This window comes from Myotis myotis, unplaced genomic scaffold (genome assembly GCF_014108235.1).
Source record: "Myotis myotis isolate mMyoMyo1 unplaced genomic scaffold, mMyoMyo1.p scaffold_m19_p_2, whole genome shotgun sequence".
NCBI classification, from domain to species: domain Eukaryota; kingdom Metazoa; phylum Chordata; class Mammalia; order Chiroptera; family Vespertilionidae; genus Myotis; species Myotis myotis.
In genome coordinates this window covers 119,635,618-119,655,071 of record NW_023416324.1, presented here as the reverse complement: position 1 = coordinate 119,655,071, position 19,454 = coordinate 119,635,618, and the positions used below count along the sequence as shown (strand labels likewise).

Genomic DNA, 19,454 nt, shown 5'->3' with positions numbered 1-19,454 from the left:
CTGAAATAATTTTAATACCTTAATTTTATTATTTTGTTTCCCAGTACACTCAGGATAAAGTTTATATTCCTTAATATGTTTTACAATTCATGATCTCACCTTTGCAGGCTTATCTGTGGATACTGTGTTGCTCACATGCCCCAGTTTTATTGTGTTTGCTGTGTTTTTCCTTTGTTTTAACACTTACGTGCATGCTGTTTCTACTGACTTGAAATTTCAGCTCCTTCTAAAAGCATTCCCTAACTCCTCAAGTATGGGTATGATGTCCTCTACCCTGCTATCATTTATCTATCTATCTATCTATCTATCTATCTATCTATCTATCTATCATCTATCTATCATCTATCTATCATCTATCGCATTCTGTACTTTCCCTACTTATTTTCCTGAAATCTTCATTAGACAATAAGTTCCTTGAGAGCAGGGCCCATGTCTGCCCAATTAAGTTAAATATATTCCCAGTAACCTCCAAAGTCTGACACATGATAGAGATTGAGTAGATATTTTTTTCATGAATGGAAGAAGCAAAGAAGAAAGAAAGAAATACCTACTATTGGTTACATCAGATTCAAAATTAGGTTTGTGTCAGTTAAAAGACTGAACTCCTACCAATGTCTATGATACATATAATATACTAGTGACGCAGTGCACGGATTCGTGCACATTGAAAGGAAATTAATTAGAAAGTGGCCGGCTGGAAGGACTGCAAGAGAAGTGCTGAACATGCCCTGGGGCCAACCTCCGGTCGTCCCTCCCAGGCTTCTGAGCAGTGAACAGGGTCCCTCTGGCAGGTGGGGTCCCTCAGCCTGGCCTGCGGGGATCGGGCCGAAACCGGCTCTCCAACATCCCCTGCCGTGTCCTGGAATGTGAGAGGGCACTCTGCAAACCTCAGTTATAGACAGGTAACTGAGGCCAGAAGAGAGAGATTCCTGAGGTCATACACCACACCTGCAGTGCCAGCACCCTGACCAGAGCCACCTTCTCTCTAGCCCAGCTTCCTGTCTAAGGCTGGGGGTGTTGCAGGAGGAAGTGGCAGCAGGTGAAATATTAGGGTAGGACCCATGGCCATGGCCAGACACTGCACATTCTGCTCCCACAGGTCCCCCAAGGCTAATTTCCCAGGTGAGAAAACGGAGGCTCAGGGACCAATCTTCCAGCTTAAATGGTGGAACTGGGATTAGAACCAGGTCCATGTAGCACGAGAGTCATTCTGCTTCTCCTGCTGGGATGCTGGGCCTGCCATGAATGCTCAGGGTGACTTAGGCCAGCCTTGTCCCTCAGGAGCAAAGTTGCTGTCATACAGGATGTCACAAATGCAACATGCAAGTGTTCAGTAAACCAGATTCAGGGCTGACAGTGTCCCAGCAAGAACATAACCCATGGCTGAAGGTGGAATCCCGTGACCCTGTGAGGAACCGGGCTCCCTCCTCTCTGGTTTCGGGGTGCATCACACCAGAACCGCTGCTGCCAAGTCACTGAAGCTCAGTAGCACCTGCGTTGAGCATCTGCCCCCTGGTGGTCAATGTGTGTCATAGCAACTGGTGGAACACTTAGCATATAGCCTTTTCTATATATTACTAGATGCCTGGTGCACAAAAATTTGTGCACTGGCGGCGGGGAGTTTCCCTCAGCCCCACTTGTGTCCTCTCACAGTCTGGGACCCCTCGGGAGATAACGACCTGCTGGCTTAGGCCCGCTCCCGGGTGGAAGAGGGCAGGCCCAATCCCTAGGTGCAGCCCCTGGTCGGGCTCAGAGCAGGGCTGATTGGGGAGTTCGGGCGTGGGCCACCCCCTGTCATGCACAGAGCTGGGCGGGCGGATCGGGAGGTTGCGATGCCACCCCCAGTCATGCCCCACCCCCAGTCAGGGTAGGGCTGATTGGGGGGTTGGGGCACCGCCCCCTGTCACATTCAAGGCAGGCTCGATGGTGAGGTTGCAGCGCCACTCCCTGTCACACACAGAGCAGGGCCGATCAGGGGGTTGGGGCGCTGCCCCCTGTCACGCACAGGGCAGGGCCGATCAGGGGGTTGGGGAGCTCCCCCCTGTCATGCACAGAGCAGGGTCCATCAGCGGGGTTGGGGCTCCGTACCCTGTTATGCACAGAGCAGGGCCGATCAGGGGGTTGGGGAGCTCCCCCCTGTCACACACAGAGCAGGGCCGATCAGGGGGTTGCGGAGCTCCCCCCTGTCACGCACAGAGCAGGGCCGATCAGGGGGTTGGGGAGCTCCCCCTTGTCACGCACAGAGTAGGGCCGATAGGGGAGTTGGGGCACTGCCCCCTGTCACACACAGAGCCACAGGGCAATCAGGGGGTTTGGGCGCTGCCCCCTGTCACGCTGCTCCTGGGGCTAGGAGGCCTTGCGGCTCCACTGATCCCAGTGCTGGGACGCCTCACGGCTCTGCTTGATACCGGGGCAGTGAGGCCTCGCTGCTCAGCTGATCCCGGTGCTAGGAGGCCTCACTGCTCCACTGATCCCGGTGCCAGGAGGCCTCGCGGCTCTGCTGATCCCGGGTTCGGGAGGCCTCGCAGCTCTGCTGATCCCGGTGCTGGGAGGCATATTACCCTTTTACTATATAGGATAGAGGCCTGGTGCATGGGTGGGGGCCGGCTGGTTTGCCCTGAAGGGTGTCCCGGATCAGGGTGGGGGTCCCGCTTGGGTGCCTGGCCAGCCTGGGTGAGGGGATGATGGCTGTTTGCAGCTGGTCACACCCCCTTCAGGGTGGGGGTCCCCACTGGGGTGCCTGGCCAGTCTGGGTTAGGGGCTGAGGGCCGTTTTCAGGCTGGTGGGCTACTGAAGTTCCCAACCTCTCCTTTTTTTCTTTTTTTTTTTTATTCTGGGATTTATTTACCTTCTATGGCTGTCACTGGAGCTGAGAGCTGGCTTTAGCTCTGAGGCTCGGCTCGAGCTCTGAGACCTTGGCTGCTGAAAGCAGCTGTCTGGGTTTGTTTGGGTTCTATAATTGAAACACTGTTTCAGCTCCAGCTCCGAGGCCGGCCGGCTGAATGTAGGTTTCTGGGTTTTGTTTAGTTTATATAATTGTAACATTGTTTCTTAGAGTGCAAGCTCAGAGGCTGACAGCGGCAGGCGGGGAACCTTGGCTTCCTCCATCACTGGAGCAAGCAAGCCGCCTGTTTGCTTCAGCTGCCTGGCTGCCAGCCGCCATCTTGGTTGGCAGTTAATTTGCATATCTCGCTGATTAGCCAATCGGAAGGGTAGCGAAGTTATGGTTAATTACCATGTTTCTCAATTATTAGATAGGATAGCCTTTTATATATATAGATGTACTGGCTCAGATAAGTTAGAATAACCTGAAAACTTTTTTTTTTTTAATTTCTTACATTAATTACAGATATTAAATGATGATTTGAAGACCATGCAATGAATTTGGCAATAGTCAATATAATCAGTATGCAGGAAAAAATAGAACATAGAATTGCACGTACATTTATAATTTCAACTCTGTAAAGCAACTTGCATATACAGGTATACATGAAAAAAGTCCAAAGAAAATTATGGTAACATAGTTTTAAGTATCTCTCATTAGTCTCATAATTAATAATTTGACAGCAAAGCTTCCTAGGTGCCATCTGGTGTGGCAATATCATGAATTCTTATATTAGTGAAAATAGATCAGAGATAGCAACTTTTGCTAAACTAAAGCAAAACCAAATACTCTAAATTTGTGGATTTGTGATTTATCCCTAGTAAGAATTCACTCTTACCACTCTTGTTTCATCTTACAATCTCTGGAAAGATATAAGGTGATTTTGTGTTTGCCATAGTGATACTGTATTTTTAGTTTTGTTTTCTTTATTTTGGAGTTCATTGATTTTGTACAAACAACTTACAACTATGGACTCATTCTTCATAGGTAAGCTATAATTATCTTGAGTGCTGGCAATATCAGTATTTATACTTTACCAAGTCAAGTCAAGAGCATAGGCTAGTAGACAGAATAATTTCTGAATACAATTTGACTTTTGCTTTTTGAATTTCTTTATTTACTGTTTGCAAAACACAAAGGCAATGGCAGAGTAAAACATAAGGTGCAGAAAATGGAGTAGCCACTGCCCTTGAACTGTTGCTTTCTCTGAACTTGTGTCCTACCACAACTAGCATTTGACTCAGGAAAATAGAAATTCATATCACCAATTTAATTGAAATATTTCTTCTTTTTATTACTAGAATATAAGAAAATATAGTAGGTATTAAATTATGCAAGTAATTTAAAATCATTTGCATTTAACACTCAAGAGATATTAATATACAGTGGAAAGTGGGTTAACTTTAATTTTTAAAAAGTGAGATTTGCCAGTTAATATTTGATTTGGACAAATCACTTGAACTTTCAAAGTTTTAGTTCCCCAATTCCTAAATGGCATAATTTCTTTACAGCCTAAGTTATGGATTTGTGAGATATTTTTGCAAACTGATAGCAACTGTGACATACTAGAACTGATATTTTTTTAGTGTATAAATGTGAACTTTTCATATTTAAACCAGTTAGTGTTTGCTTGTTATTTTGTATTATTTTCCACTTAAAATATTTTATAGATATATTTGTATGTATTGACATTGTCTTCATGATCATTATTTTTGAGGTGAGAAAATACTAATCCAGTGATATGCCCTCATTTTTTAGGGTCTTTAAATTTTTCATTGAATGTGGGGAAAAGACAGGAAAACTTTTATAAACTCTGCTGTGACGGTTACACCACCTGTCACACTGCTTATGCCACCACTGTTGTCGCTCTACTGATAATAAAAAGTTGCAGTTATTCAGTGCTTCCTTTGTGCTGTACACTAGGCTAAGGGCTTCTCACATATCAACAAGTTCAAATGTGACACCATCTCATTTTACAGATGAGGACAAGGAGGGCGAGAAAAGGTATGCCCATATCATACAGATTACAAGCAATAGAACTGAGACTTAACACAACATTTTGCACTGTCCAAATGGTAGCCACTTGCCATGTGAGGCTGTTTAAATTGGAATTTAAATTGCTTAAAATGAAATAAAATTACACACCCAGGTCTTCAACTACACTAAGCCATACTCAGGTACTCAGTAGCCATTTGAACTCTTGCTTCTGTATTGGGTAGCATAGATAAGGCATTTTTTCATGTTACAGAACTTCATCTTCTAACTCCAAAGTCTATGTACTTCCTCACTTTGTTAAAAGTTATTTCTGTTCTTTTAAACTTTCTATTGTATTAACATGATAATTCATTCTAATAATCTTAATGTAAAAATATTAGAACCATAATTTGAGGTTTATCTCATGAATCCTAAAGTTAGTTTTGATTCATAAATGGACTGCCCTCTTTCTTTGAGTATATTTAAACATTTCATCAGTATTTTATTCTAATCTGTGACACCACCAAAATGTTTCATTTTTTTTCTATCAAAAATGTGAAATTGCTTAATTGAATACATTTAGCTCTGATTTGCATATTCTTTTTTTTACAGACAAGTTTAGTGGTAATGACAATTCATATATGTCTAGCTTTCTGTAATTAGCAAAGCACTTTCACATCTACTAGCCCATTTAAATCTTCATAGCTATCCTCTGAGATGGTTAGAACAAGTATTATTATTCTCAAATATTATTATACTAGAGGTCCGGTGCATGGGGGGAGGTCCCTCAGCCTGGCCTGCACCCTCTCCAATCTGGGACCCCTCGGGGGAATGTCCAACTGCCAGTTTAGGCCTGATGCCACAAGGCCCAGTCCCTCTCACAATCTGGGACTGCTGGCTCCTAACTGCTCACCTGTCTGCCTGTCTGATTGCCCCTAACTACTCTGCCTGCCTGCCTGATTTCCCCTAACTGCTCTCCCGTGCTGGCCTGATTGCCCCTAACTGTCTCTGCCTTGGCCCCCACCACCGTGGCTTTTTCCAGAAGGATGACTGGAAGATGTCTGGTTCACCTGGTCTAATTAGCATATTACTCTTTTATTAGTATAGATTAGTCACTCAGACAGCCATAACAAAATATCATAAATTTATGTGGCTTAAACAACAGACATGTGTTTTTCTCACAGTTCTGGAGGCTGGAATATGGGGTGAAGGTACCAGCATGGCATCATCACATACACCAGAAAGTGGTGAATCAATTGCCAGTCAGGGCACATGCCCAGGTTGCAGATTCAATACCCAGTCCAGTGAGTGCAGGAAACAACAGAACAATGTTTCTCTCTCTCTCCCTTCATCTCTCTGAGATCAATTAAAATGAATGATAAGTAAATAATATTTCTCTAAGTATAGTTTTAACAGGAAAGACATTAGTGATCTATGAAGTGAAAAACTCTTAATAACACATAGATACAACATGACCCCACTTTAAAAAAAAATTATTGATTTCAGAGGAAGGAAGAAGGAGATATAGATAGAAATATCAATGATGATAATCATTGATCAGCTGCCTCCTGCACGCCCCTACTGAGGATCAAGCCCGAAATTTGACCAGGAATCATATCATGACCTCCTGGTTCATAGATTGATGCTCAACCACTGAGCCCCACCAGCCGGGCCCCATTTTTATCAATACCAGGCACATGAGGTATTGGCAAGATCTCCCTCCTAGACAAAAGTCTGAAGTTGCCCAAACTCCTTTGCAGCTAGGTTTCTGGATATGAATTCCTTTCTGCCGATTGGATGCGCTTGCACAATATTTGGAGGCAGAAGTGGGGCAGAGGCATCTTCCCGAAGTTTGGGCTGTTTGCTGCTGGTGATCATGTTTGCAGAGATGTGGAGGTTTTCTGCAGCGCAATCCAGGCTGTGCGCAAACAGTTGTGGCAGAGGCAGTGCCCAGTGACCTGTTTTGTGGGAGCTGGAGGGCACTTGCAGGGGCAGCAGTTTCCTGATCCCTGGGTCACAGCTGTGCCAGAGTGTCCTGGAATTCAGTTGTGGCTGAGGGAGCAGCTCCTCCTGCTGGGCAGGGAGTCTTTCCTGGGGGCCCAGCCTAATACCCACTCCTCCAGCTTTCCGATGATTTCCCAAGCGCCGATTCCCTGTGCTAAATCCTTTTCTGCCTAAAAGAGCAAAGATATAAAAGCATTTTGGATCCTCTACTTTCAACAAAAACAATGCTGCACATGGTCAGGTCTGAGAAGTGGGTGAAGTGTTGCCAAAGGCTCCCTTCTTTGAGTCTGAGCTTCTTGTTCTGTAGAACCGAGACCAAAGATTATCTGTTCATCCTTACTGAATATCATGGCAGCTGTGTTTCCCAATGATGGCCACAGCATTTCCTATCCCTCCTGTAACCTTGCTACTTTCTGCTAGGGTCCTCTCTCTCGAAGTGGGGCTGACCTCTGAATTCCAAGGCCAAGGCCGAAAAGGCAGGGGGCCGCAGCCCCGCCCACCCCACCAGGATTTCCAGCTCCGCCCCGCCCACAACACTAGGGCTCTGTCTGGCACCGGGCCTTGCCCTCCTGGCTTGCTTCCCTTCATGTCTGCAGCCCAGTGCCTCGCTGCACATTATGACCCACCTGCTGGTGCTGCTGGGCCCAGCAGGCGGGGTAAGAACCCATGTCGGTCCTTGCACCTCCTGGCTCCTGTGTGCTGCTGCCCCCTGCGCCTCAGGGCCCCTATTCCTGCGCTGTTCCCACCGGGGCCAGAAGCCCAGGTGCTGTGCATGGCCCACGGGGACTGCTGTGGCCACCAGGAAAGCCTCCCCACCCCACCCCCAACTCCAGCACCCTGATCCCGGGTCCACTTCTGCCAAAGGAGGGCTTGGCCTGCGCAGCTGCTTGAGACTGAGGCTGAGCAACTCCAAGGTCCCCAGACTCCAAATTTCTGCCAGCCAAGGTGGTTGGCAGGCTGGCCCTGCCTGCTTCAGGGTGTTGGGGCAGTCCGCCCGGATCACTGCCACAGTGGGTGTCATAGCAACCGGTCGTTAGGTCGTTATGGTCGTGATGGCATTATGGTCTCTGGCTTTATATTTACAGATTTAAAACAAACAAACAAACAAAAAACATGGAGGCTTTGAGAATTTTAGGAACTTGCCCAAAGGCACATGACAGATGGTAGAACAGATAATGGACCCTACTCCTCTTTTCTTCCTTTATTTTTGTAAACTGCCCAATGCAAACCAGGAAAAAATAAATGACACAGAAATAGCATCATTAAACTACATTGGGATGAGCTAAGGGGGTGTGGATGCTAAATATGCAAATATCAAAGAACTGTAAAGATATGGAATATTGACTTATTCGTTGGATTGTTTCTAAATTTAACAAGACTACCAAACATAAACCACTCCATAACTGATTAATTCTAATCAGTTATAAAGAAGTGCTCTGTTACAAATTTAATTAATGCCTGGAAATAATATTCACGCATTCTTATAATCAATAGAACACATTTGACAGAATCTTATAAAAATCCAAATGCAATAAAACACATTCATTCTTTTTTCATACTTATCAGGAGGGGCCTCTGCTTTGACTTTAGCCAATCCCAACAGATAAAGTAGAAAAGATTAAATAATTCTAAGCAGAGGCATTATTGGCTTATATTTTTCATCCCTAGACTATCTGAAACACTCCTGCCAAGTTTTAAACTCCAGCTTCTAATCCACCACCACTGGCATTAACAAATTTCACACTAGCAACCTAAGAGGAAAGGGGACTGGAAGGATGGAGTAAAAATGCACAGTTGCTGGCTTCACTCCTTTGATTTCTTGTTTTTCTCAGTTTGAATGCACAAAACTAATAATCATTGCATGATAAATGAAGAACAAACTGAAGTATGACCCCAGCTTGTGAAAATCTTTGGTTCAGAAAACTTGGAACATGACACATCCAGCTTTACAAATTGTTGCATCCAAAATATAGTTATTCTGGAAACCAGTTTCCATTAATCAGGCAATTTTGTAAAATTGTCTTCTGTATATTTGTAACTTTTACAATTTTTAAACTAATATTTAGAATTTTAAAGCTTAATAAGGACAAATTTTATTAAACAATTTTTAATTCTTTGTTTAAAAATATCTATTCCATTTCACCTAAATTGCCTAGGTCAGGGGAAAACTATTGTAATAATAGAATTGGCAAAAGTGTTTTCCCAGTCTTATAATCTCTATATGGAAATTTGATATTGCCTAGGACAGAACATCAGCTTGAGTTATGTTTTTGGATTAGCCTACCAACAATATAGTTGGGAAGTTTTCTAGTTTCTCTGATTTCATTAGGACTGGGAAATTTTTACCCACATGTTATTTTAATAGAAAAAATTCCAAGATGAAGGAAGCTCAACCGTATTGATTTATAAATTATGAAAAACCAAACACCTTTTTGAATCCAAAACTGTCAAATATGCTGGTATGATACAAGCATTTTTTCTGTGTGACACAAAACAATGATCAAATATCAAGTTGGCTTTGGTTCATTTATGAAAATTTCTCTCATAAGTTTTCTTTTGGGTAAATGTTTTGTTATTGTTATCTTTATTTTTTACATATTTTAAATTTTTAAAAGTACAGCATTCCACTTCTTGCCACTGTACATCTACTTCACTACCCACAATCCTTATTTAATCCCTGAACTCTTACGTTAAGTAGGACCTTTAACAATGTGGCAAGCTCAGTCAGTTGGTCATTTGAATGGAATACATTTTATCTCATTTTAATATTCTGAATCAGTACATCATATAAATGCATTCTGAATAATGCATGTCTCCTACTTTAATTACTTGTTTAATTACTTGTTTCAAAGCCTAGAGCAACTGCTGTTGCTTCCATGGTTAGAAAATTGCTTCCAGTTGCAGAAATATATTTCCTGTTGTTTCTTCCGGCAGTGATTGCAGACCGACCGCCCCCAGTCATTCGACAAGGTCCTGTGAATCAGACAGTGGCAGTGGATGGTACCTTAGTGCTCAGCTGTGTGGCCACAGGCAGTCCAGTGCCCACAATTCTGTGGAGAAAGGATGGGGTTCTTGTTTCAACCCAAGATTCTCGAATTAAACAGCTCGAGACTGGAGTTCTGCAGATCCGATATGCAAAGGTAACTTGAAATGACACCCTGGGTTTCCCATTTTGTTTCACTTTGTTTTTGCCTCCAGCAACTAGTGTTGAAGTCTCAAGTTTTAGAGTTAATGAAATGCCAAATAACCGTATTAATATACTTTAAATTAGATGCTTTATTCTTTCAGACATTCCACTGTGTGTATTTAAGATGATTGGACTCATAATTTAGCCCATGGCAAGTAATTTAAGGTTTTAGAAGGAGGAGAAAAAATATTTTTGAGACCTATTGAGGAAAATAGATGAGAATTTGTGGGAGAAAAATACTCTCTAAGTCATGGTATGAAGCAGTCATTCATTCCATAAAGCATTTTTTTAAAAATATATTTTATTTATTTTTTTATAGAGAGGAAGGGAGAGGGATAGAGAGTTAGAAACATCGATGGGAGAGAACCATCAATCAGCTGCCTCCTGCACACCTCCTATGGGGATGTGCCTGCAACCAAGGTACATGCCCTTGGCCGGAATTGAACCCGGAACCTTTCCGTCCGCAGGCCGACGCTCTATCCACTGAGCCAAACCGGCTAGGGCATAAAGCATATTTTCAAAGATACTTTCCAGTACCGGTTTACATGCAACGTACTTGAACAGTTCTCCTGTTGTGAGTATTTGGTTCAGCATTTTGCAATTACAGAATGCTATATATGCAAACAGAAACAATGCGTACATTTAAATCAGAATGCTAAGTGGTGAAAAGCCCACAGGTTTGTGGGAACAATTTAAGGATTTTCTTTCCCAGGGCAGTGCACCCATACCTGTTCTTTCAGGGCTGTGTTGTTTTGATTTATCTTTTAGGTCAAGTTCAGACAAGCTCATGAGGCACATGAAAGATTAGCCTAGTCAGCAATAAACATAAATTTCAATTGCTTTATTGCCTACTGTGGGTGGCTTCTTTGGAGTTTTAGACCTGCATTAACAGTTCATTTTATGTGCTCCAAAAGTGAATATGTTGTACTTCTTTGTGAAAAATATTGTGACTTTGTTATTGTAATCGCCAGAGCAAGATGACAAAATTCTTGCTTTATCAAACATTACCTGAAGATAAGGTAATTACAATAAGCAGAGGCATGTGTGTGCATCATGCTGTTGAGGAATTTAAAGTAGATCATGTGAGCTGTATTCCAGCATTCAGTCTTCAGAAGGGAGAGAGAGTATTCATTCAGGTAGGGTTTGGCTTCACACTTATTAAACTGCCTTAAATTATAGGTTTTTAAAATGTGGGAAAGGAGTAAATAAGAACAATTCATTTTATATCCTTCCTTTTTTCATAAATATCTGTTTATCTCAGGTATCAATATAATTGTAACTGATGAAATATGAAATAATAGTAATTGACTAAACTTCATCAGCCTCATTATGTGACTTACTAAATATCTATACTAATAAAAGGGTAATATGCTAATTAGACCAGACATCTTCCAGATGTCCTCCGGACAAAGCCATGGTGGCGAGTGCTGAGGCAGATGCAGTTAGGGGTAATCAGGTCGGCAGGGGAGAGCAATTAGGGGGTGATCGGACCGGCAGGGGAGAGCAGTTAGGGTGATCGGGCTGGCAGGGGAGAGTAGTTAAGGGGTGATCAGGCCGGCAGGGGAAGGCAGCTAGGGGGCGATCAGGCCAGCCGGGAGCAGTTAGGGGCATCAGGCCAGCAGGCAGAGGCAGTTAGAGGCGATCAAGCAGGCAGGCATGCGGGCGGTTAGGAGCCAGTGGTCCTGGATTGTGAGAGGGATGTCCGACTGCTAGTTTAGGCCCAATCCCACAGGGTTCAGGTCTAAACCAGCACTTGGAAATACCCCAAGGTGTCCCGAATTGGAGAGGATGCAGCCCAGGCTGAGGGATCGCCCCCCCCCCCCCCCGTGCACGAATTTCATGCACTGGGCCTCTAGTCTATAATAATAAAGGCATAATATGATAATTAGACCAGATGTCCTTCCGGATGTACTTCCACACCTTCTGGATGAAGCCAGGGCTGTGAGGGAAGCCCAGATGCCGGGTGCCAGAGAGAAGCTGGTGCCAGCACCCAGGGGAAGGAAGGCCTGCCTACTCTTGCACAAATTTCATGATCGGGCCGCTAGTAAAGATATGATTTAATAACCAAGATTAACCCTTTGAATTATTTATTGTCACTGTAAAAAATATTAACTTACTTTTTATTATATAACCAGAATAACTATATAAAATATATTATGTCTGCAATATTTTCCTTCACATTCAATAAAAATATACTCAATTAAGAGGTAGTTTTTGGTTAGTGAATTTTAATGCAGTGATCCATATTCATGGGCCATATACAAACCTATAATTGCTTTTCCAGCCCACTGAGCTCTTGATTGTTCCAAATATGTATTTTCATCTGTCTTCTCAGCTGGGTGACACTGGTCGGTACACCTGCATCGCAACCACCCCCAGTGGTGAAGCAACATGGAGTGCTTACATTGAAGTCCAAGGTAAATTAGATACTATTTTACCTTAAAATAAAGCTTCAGATGCAGTTCTTTACTAATTGGTAAATAGATAAAGTAGATGTCCTGATGCCTGGGTGGGTGGATAGGTTATCTACATTTGTTTATGTACTTATCTGTACATGTGCAAACATCTTTTGTCTTTTTCCACTTTGTTAGAATTTGGAGTTCCAGTTCAGCCTCCAAGACCCACTGACCCAAATTTAATCCCTAGTGCCCCCTCCAAACCTGAAGTTATAGATGTCAGCAGAAATACAGTAACATTGTCATGGCAACCAAACTTGAATTCAGGTGCAACTCCAACATCTTATATTCTAGAAGCCTTCAGGTAGAGTGAAATATGATGTTTCTTGGTTGTTCTTTCTTGTGAGTTACCAATAAATATGTAAGTTCTAACTCCTGTCTCTCTCCTTAGCCATGCATCTGGTAGCAGTTGGCAGACTGTAGCAGAGAATGTGAAAACAGAAACATTTGCAATTAAAGGACTCAAACCTAATTCAATTTACCTTTTCCTTGTGAGGGCAGCTAATGCATATGGAATTAGTGATCCAAGCCAGATATCAGATCCAGTGAAAACACAAGGTACGTGTTGATTTACTCAACCTGTGACACCTACTTTTCTTTAGATGTTATGATAATACAGGTACATCATTTGTACTACATGCTAGGACTGGGTATTTAACATTGTTCTGTTGTCCATGTTGCTCAATTAACTTTTAACACACAAACACAATATATGAAAACTATTATTTTCTGGACAACGCACTACAAAATAAAATTAATAACAGAAATGTTCCTGATCTTATAAATTACAAATCTAATGAGACAAAAATATTATATTCAATTCACAAAATTGAGTAAAAAATGTTATATGTGAATATAAAATATTAATCTTATAATACTTGTATTTAAAATTGAGTAAATTTTACAAGTGATCCTTTCTGCAAATGATGCAAATTTAAGAGATATTTGAAAGATAAGCTTAAATGATTTTTTGTTTGTTTGTTTGTATTTCCCTTTATTTTTTTCCCATCACCATTTATCCCCTCTATGCCCCCTTCTACCTCCAACCCCACCAACACCCCCAACCACCACACTGCTGTCCATGTCCATGAAATTTTTCTTTTTTAAAAAATTTTTTTCTCAATCCCTTTACAGCCCCCCTGAAAGTTGTCTGCCTTCTCTCTATGATTCTGCCTCTATTTTCCTTGTCAGTTCAGTTTGTTCATCAGATTCCAAATACGAGTAAAGTCATATGGTATTTGTCTTTCTCTGACTGGCTTATTTCACTTAGCATAATATTCGCAGGTCCATCCATGCAGTCACAAATGGTAAAATTTTCTTTCTTTTTATGGTCAAGTAGTATTCCATTGTGTAAATGTACCACAGCTTTCTGGACACACTGTTGTTATTATCTCCTATGAATAGAAATTATTTTTAGTTTACCATGGTCACATTATCTTCTAGTCCCCTTCTTGCTCACCTTATTATTTTAATACTTTAATAAGAGTAAATTTATGTATTAATAAAAAAGATGAATATAAATCATCCTGTACCTTTTTTAGAACATAACTATCGTTGCAATTAAAATATGGTTGCTCTTATATTAACAAAGAAGGATACTTTTAGATTATAGTGACTAGAAATGCAAAATTCTTTTATCAACATTCAGAGGAATCATAATGCCTCTATAACTTATTTATAGTGATAGAAACAAGCGGTACACAAAATTACTGAAACAATTCAACTGCTTTTTTTCCTGGTTTGGGAGAGGGTCTGCCAGCATGCTGCATGTTTGCTCCTCTCCACTGAGTATATAAACTATCTTTTTGGAAGGACTTTTTGTTTCAGAATTCAAAGTGAAAGCAAACCAAGTTGTAGAACATGCCCACGTCTGCCTCTTGCTGTGTGAATTCAACACAACCAGATGCCTATATTTGCTACCATGAGTCACCTCAACAAGAGCTTTCATATTCTCAGAGCCGCCTAAAGGCATTTTGAGGTTTCAGTGTTAGATGTGCAGTTGTAAAGCATGTAGAAACTATGCAGCTGTACAGGGAGTTCCTAGTCCTGACCCCAGTACAGTGGTCTCTACCTAACAAACCCAAATGGAGTTTTGATTGACAATGAATGCATATGAATAATTGTGTAATACATTATCTTTATTTGTAAGTGAGTATATAGTTAACATTTATCTGAATATGTTTTTTTAAATGTTAATCAACATATCTTTGTACATGAATAGCTATGTCAAGAGGTGGACTAGACATATAGCAAAACAGGCATATAATTTTGAAATCAAAGAACTTTTAGTCTCAGCTCTTTAACCTACCAGCTACATGGCCCTGTGCAAGTTAGTCCTGACCTTCAGTTTCCTCTCCTATATAATGAGGCTAAAAATACCTACACCACAGGATTGAACAAGGATTAAATCCACGAATCAAATGTATGATTATACAAAACTCAGACTTTTATTTTATTTTGCTGTTAGACTTTGTAATTGGATTTGTATTTCTTTCACTGTATGGACTAAAAAGAAAATAAGTTCATAAAATATACAAATATCATAAAAATGAGAAAGCTAGCTAGTGTGCTGAATTAGAGAATCAGAGTTAAATATATGTTGGCAGACTTAAATGATGGGCCAGCACTAACAAGATGGAAATCAGTGGAGCAAATTTAAAAGTCTGGTGCTTGACTTTAGATTTTAAAAATTAGCTGTGGAAGGACAGGCTGAGGACTTGGAACTTAAAGGGAGTTCTTGTGAGTATGTGAGAGGGTGGCGGGGGACAGGCCAACTTCAGTGTTTGAAGTCAATTAAAACACCTATCTGAGCCAACTGAGTGATGTAGTCGCCAAATGAATAAATGTAGTCTTAGCTGGCATTAGCAGAATTATGTCTGGATCAAGTAATCTCCCCTTTCAGTCTGAGCAGGTCAGATCACGAATGGAGTAAGTGTTCCTTTCTGAGCACCACATTTTCAGGTAGACTTTTAAGAGGAGGACAGAGGATTGTTGGTGGGTATGCATAAAGAGTCAAAATCACATATTTGAAAAGAAATCAAGCATCCTGGATTAACCCTCAAGATTATAAAGTTAGAGAAAGCATGATGTTTTTTTCATTACATTTAAAAAGATTATCATGTGAAAAAGATATGCTTATTCTAACTTCAGACAACAAAACAGGAGCAATGAGTTGGGAGTAAAATTGGGAAAGATTTCATTGTGTAAATCTCAGACTGCTTTTGAGATACATTGAAGCCCAGCTGAGGGCCACACTAATATTTTCTATAGCAGGAATCTGGGGAAGAACAAGGAAAACTATAACTGGGGGTGCAGAACATGTAAGCAGGAAGGTAAGAGCCAAGGTTACAGTGAATTCAGAAAAGACGTTGAAAATTGATTCATAGGAGCAACCATAATTTCTGTAACCATTTCTGCAAAAATGTTATTCCCATGAATGAGCTGGGTCAAAAGTAAGAGCTGCAAAAATAGAGGGCACGCTTTCCAGTTAGGAGTCAGGTAGACCTTTGTCACAGCTGGAGTTACAGCCACATCACAAGATAATCAAAATGTCTTCCCAAAGACAAAATTTGATAATGCAAGGAAGATGAGTGGTGGTGGTCATTGTTCCGGTGAAGGTAGTTGTTGCCACTGTTTCTGCTATTCTTCATCTGCACATCCTGTCCACACAGTATTTGTGATCCTTATTTTGTAAGGAGTATGTACACAAACACCAAATGTGCAGAATGGGTAAGGTAGAGATGGTAAGAGACCTTAACTACACATGACGAAGTGGGCCTGAATACTCTCCCCTCAGAGAGTGTGTATGTTCCCATTTGGGGGGAAGGAGTTGGATAGAATCACATTGGAGATTTCCTCCAACTGTAATTCTGAATATTGGGAAGGACCATTTACAATATATTTCTTCCAGGTAGCAGAGGAGAATAAGAACAATAAAGGACCAATTTGTGAACTTCTCAATATTACCTTATTAGGGAATATTTTCTATTTTTTTCTCTATTAGGAAATTTTCTAAAATAACATTCTAAACTGTTGTTGTCAAAATGGTTACACTAGGCCAAGGAATTTAGTTATTTCCAAGAAGGTATTAATTGGCAAGTTTATTTCAAACTAGAGAAATTGAAGATTGCAATTAAATCACAGTATTTAAACCCTTTAAAAAGGGTTTATATACCTGTTTAAAGAAACTTCCTAAAGGGCAGAAGGATCCCTGAGGATGGAGCTTACATATGGGAGAATATGTTCAGATGCTGAAATAATGTGTGTCTTTCCCATACACTAAATCATTTTAACTCAACCAATGTTTATGAGCACACTCTGTATGTAGAGATCCCTGCTCTCAAAGGAAGGACTTTGCATGCCTTACCAAATGCAGTCCTCAGAAGCAGCTCATCAACATCACCTTAACGTGTGAAGAAGATACGTGAAGTCCAAAAATCTTCGCAGTGGTAGGTAGCTATAAAGTTGTTGAGTTGGGATGCAAGCCCAAGTCTGTCTTATTCCAAGTAATTTAGTCGTACCCTGGAGACCGGAGAGAGCTGACATTACAGGAGCAAATGAGACAGTAGAGAATGAAGTATGCCTGAGATGGGAAGCTGACAACCAAGTGCTTTCTGTCTACAGGCTGTGATCATAGGTAGCCTGAGGACCAGTATTAGCCAAAGGTATTCTAAGGTAGGATAAAGTATGAAAAACAGAAATCATCTCAGTTATTTTTCTAAATGTATAGTCCCAGTAAATTTGCTGCTATGAACATAGGGTACACATATTATTTCTTATTGGTGTTTCAGGCCTCTTAAGATATATTCCTTGAAGTGGAATCACGGGGTCAAATGGGAGTTTCATTTTTTAATTTTTTGAGGAAACTCCATACTGTTTACCATGGTGGGAAGGACCATTTATTTAGGGTATTATTTATCAGAGTGTTGGACAGTGCTTGGTCGGTCTTCTCTCCCATCCGCCTGTCTTCCCTGGACTCCATCAAAGATACTCACCAGCCTCGTTTTCCATTCATGTTTTTGCCATCTATACAGTAAGCTCTTTGAAAGTATTTAATCTTTCAGAAAACTAAAATGCTTGTGTTTGTTGTTTATGGATGGCAAATAATCTAGAATATATGTGCCACATACAATATTCTCTGGAGAATTCTGGATGCAAAACACAATTTTATTTTCTCCTCTTTTCACCAGTGTTCTCTTTAGCTCTTATAAACTAAGCAAAACATCTATATTTAGAACATCTCTATAGAAATGGCTATTTTTATTTAATAATAACTTTATTAAATTTAACAAAATCTTTTCTTCAAGCCATTTTGCTCAATTAATACTTGACAAAGGAGGCAAGAGCATGCAATGGACTCAAGACAGTCTCTTTAATAAATGGTGTTGGGAAGATTGGATAGATAAATGCAAAAAAATGAAACTAGATTACCAACTTATACCATATGCAAGAGTAAACTCAAAATGGATAAAAGATTTAAACTGTAAGACGTGAAACCATAAAAATCTTAGGAGAAACCATAGGCATCAAAATCTCAGACATCTCACATAGCAATACGTTTATGGATACATTTCCCAGGGCAAAGGAAACAAAAGAGAAAATAGATACATAAGACTAAATCAAAATAAAAAACTTCTTCACAACAAAAGAAATCATCAACAAAATGACAAGAAAGCCCACTGCATGAGAAAACATATTTGCTAATGATACAACCAATAAGAGATTAATTTCCAAAATATACAGGGAACTCATACAACTTAACAAAAGGAAGACTAACCACCCAATTAAAAATGGGCGAAGGACCTAAGTAGACCCTTCTCCAAAGGGGACAGACCGAAGGTCGAGAGACACATGAAAAAACGCTCGGTCACTAATCATCCGAGAGATGCAAATTAAAAGGACACTGAGGTGCCACGTCACACCCGTCAGATGGCTGTGATCAACAAATCAACCAAGGACAAGTGCTGGCGAGGATGCGGAGAAAAGGGAACCCTAGTTCACTGCTGGTGGGAATGCAGACTGGTGCAGCCACTGTGGAAAACAGTATGGAGTTTCCTCAAAAAATTAAAAATGGAACTCCCATTTGATCCAGTGATCCCACTTCTAGAAATATATTCTAAGAAACCAGAAACACCAATAAGGAAGAGTACATGCACCCCTATGTTCATAGCAGCATAATTTACAATAACTAAGATTTGGAAACAATCCAAGTGCCCTTCAGCAGATGAGTGGATAGAAAGACAGTGGTACATTTACACAATGGAATATTATGCAGCAATAAAAAGAAAGAAAAAACCTCTTACCATTTGCAACAGCATGGATGGACCTGGACAGTATTATGCTTAGGGAAATAAGCCAGTCAGAGAGATACAAGTATCACATGATCTCACTCATATGTGGAATCTAATTCACAAAATAGATCCAGAGACATAGAAGCATGGAACAGACTGTTGAACCTCAGAGGGAAGGCAGGGGAGGGTTGGTGGGTAGGAAGAGATCAACCAAAGAACCTATATGCATATATGCATAACCCATGGACACTGACAATAGGGTGGTGAAGGCCTGGGATGGGGAGGGAGGAGGTGGGCTAGAAGAGGTCAATGGGGGGAAAAAGGGACATATGTTAATACTTTCAACAATAAAGATTAAAAAAACAACAATCCTTTCTTCTTGGGAAAAAAATGCAACATAAACGAACACTATTTTTTACTCTGTTCTCGGTCTCCTTTCTAAAATGTTGGTGTACTTCAGGTTAAAAACTTGTTGTTAAACCTTCTTTGCAGTGGCACTATAATTAAACTAAACCAAACTATCATCAATGAAATATAAGTACCTTTTTTCATCAGATTTGCGCTACTCTACTCTATTCTACCCTATTCTCTTCTACCCTTTTCTATTCTATTCTGTCCTGTCCCATCCTATCCTATCCTATCCTATCCTATCCTATCCT

General features: G+C 40.9%; 1 protein-coding gene across 6 annotated transcripts in view; it reads left to right on the top strand.

Moving 5' to 3' along the window:
- Window positions 1-19,454, top strand: part of ROBO1 (roundabout guidance receptor 1) — a 448,126-nt gene that overhangs the window by 360,538 nt on the left and 68,134 nt on the right. For all 6 annotated transcript variants that reach the window (XM_036349265.1, XM_036349266.1, XM_036349270.1 and 3 more), the window contains 4 exons: window positions 9,797-10,002; window positions 12,385-12,466; window positions 12,641-12,809; window positions 12,897-13,063. In XM_036349265.1, the coding sequence (XP_036205158.1) occupies window positions 9,797-10,002; window positions 12,385-12,466; window positions 12,641-12,809; window positions 12,897-13,063 (624 nt within the window). The remainder of the gene's footprint in view (window positions 1-9,796; window positions 10,003-12,384; window positions 12,467-12,640; window positions 12,810-12,896; window positions 13,064-19,454) is intronic.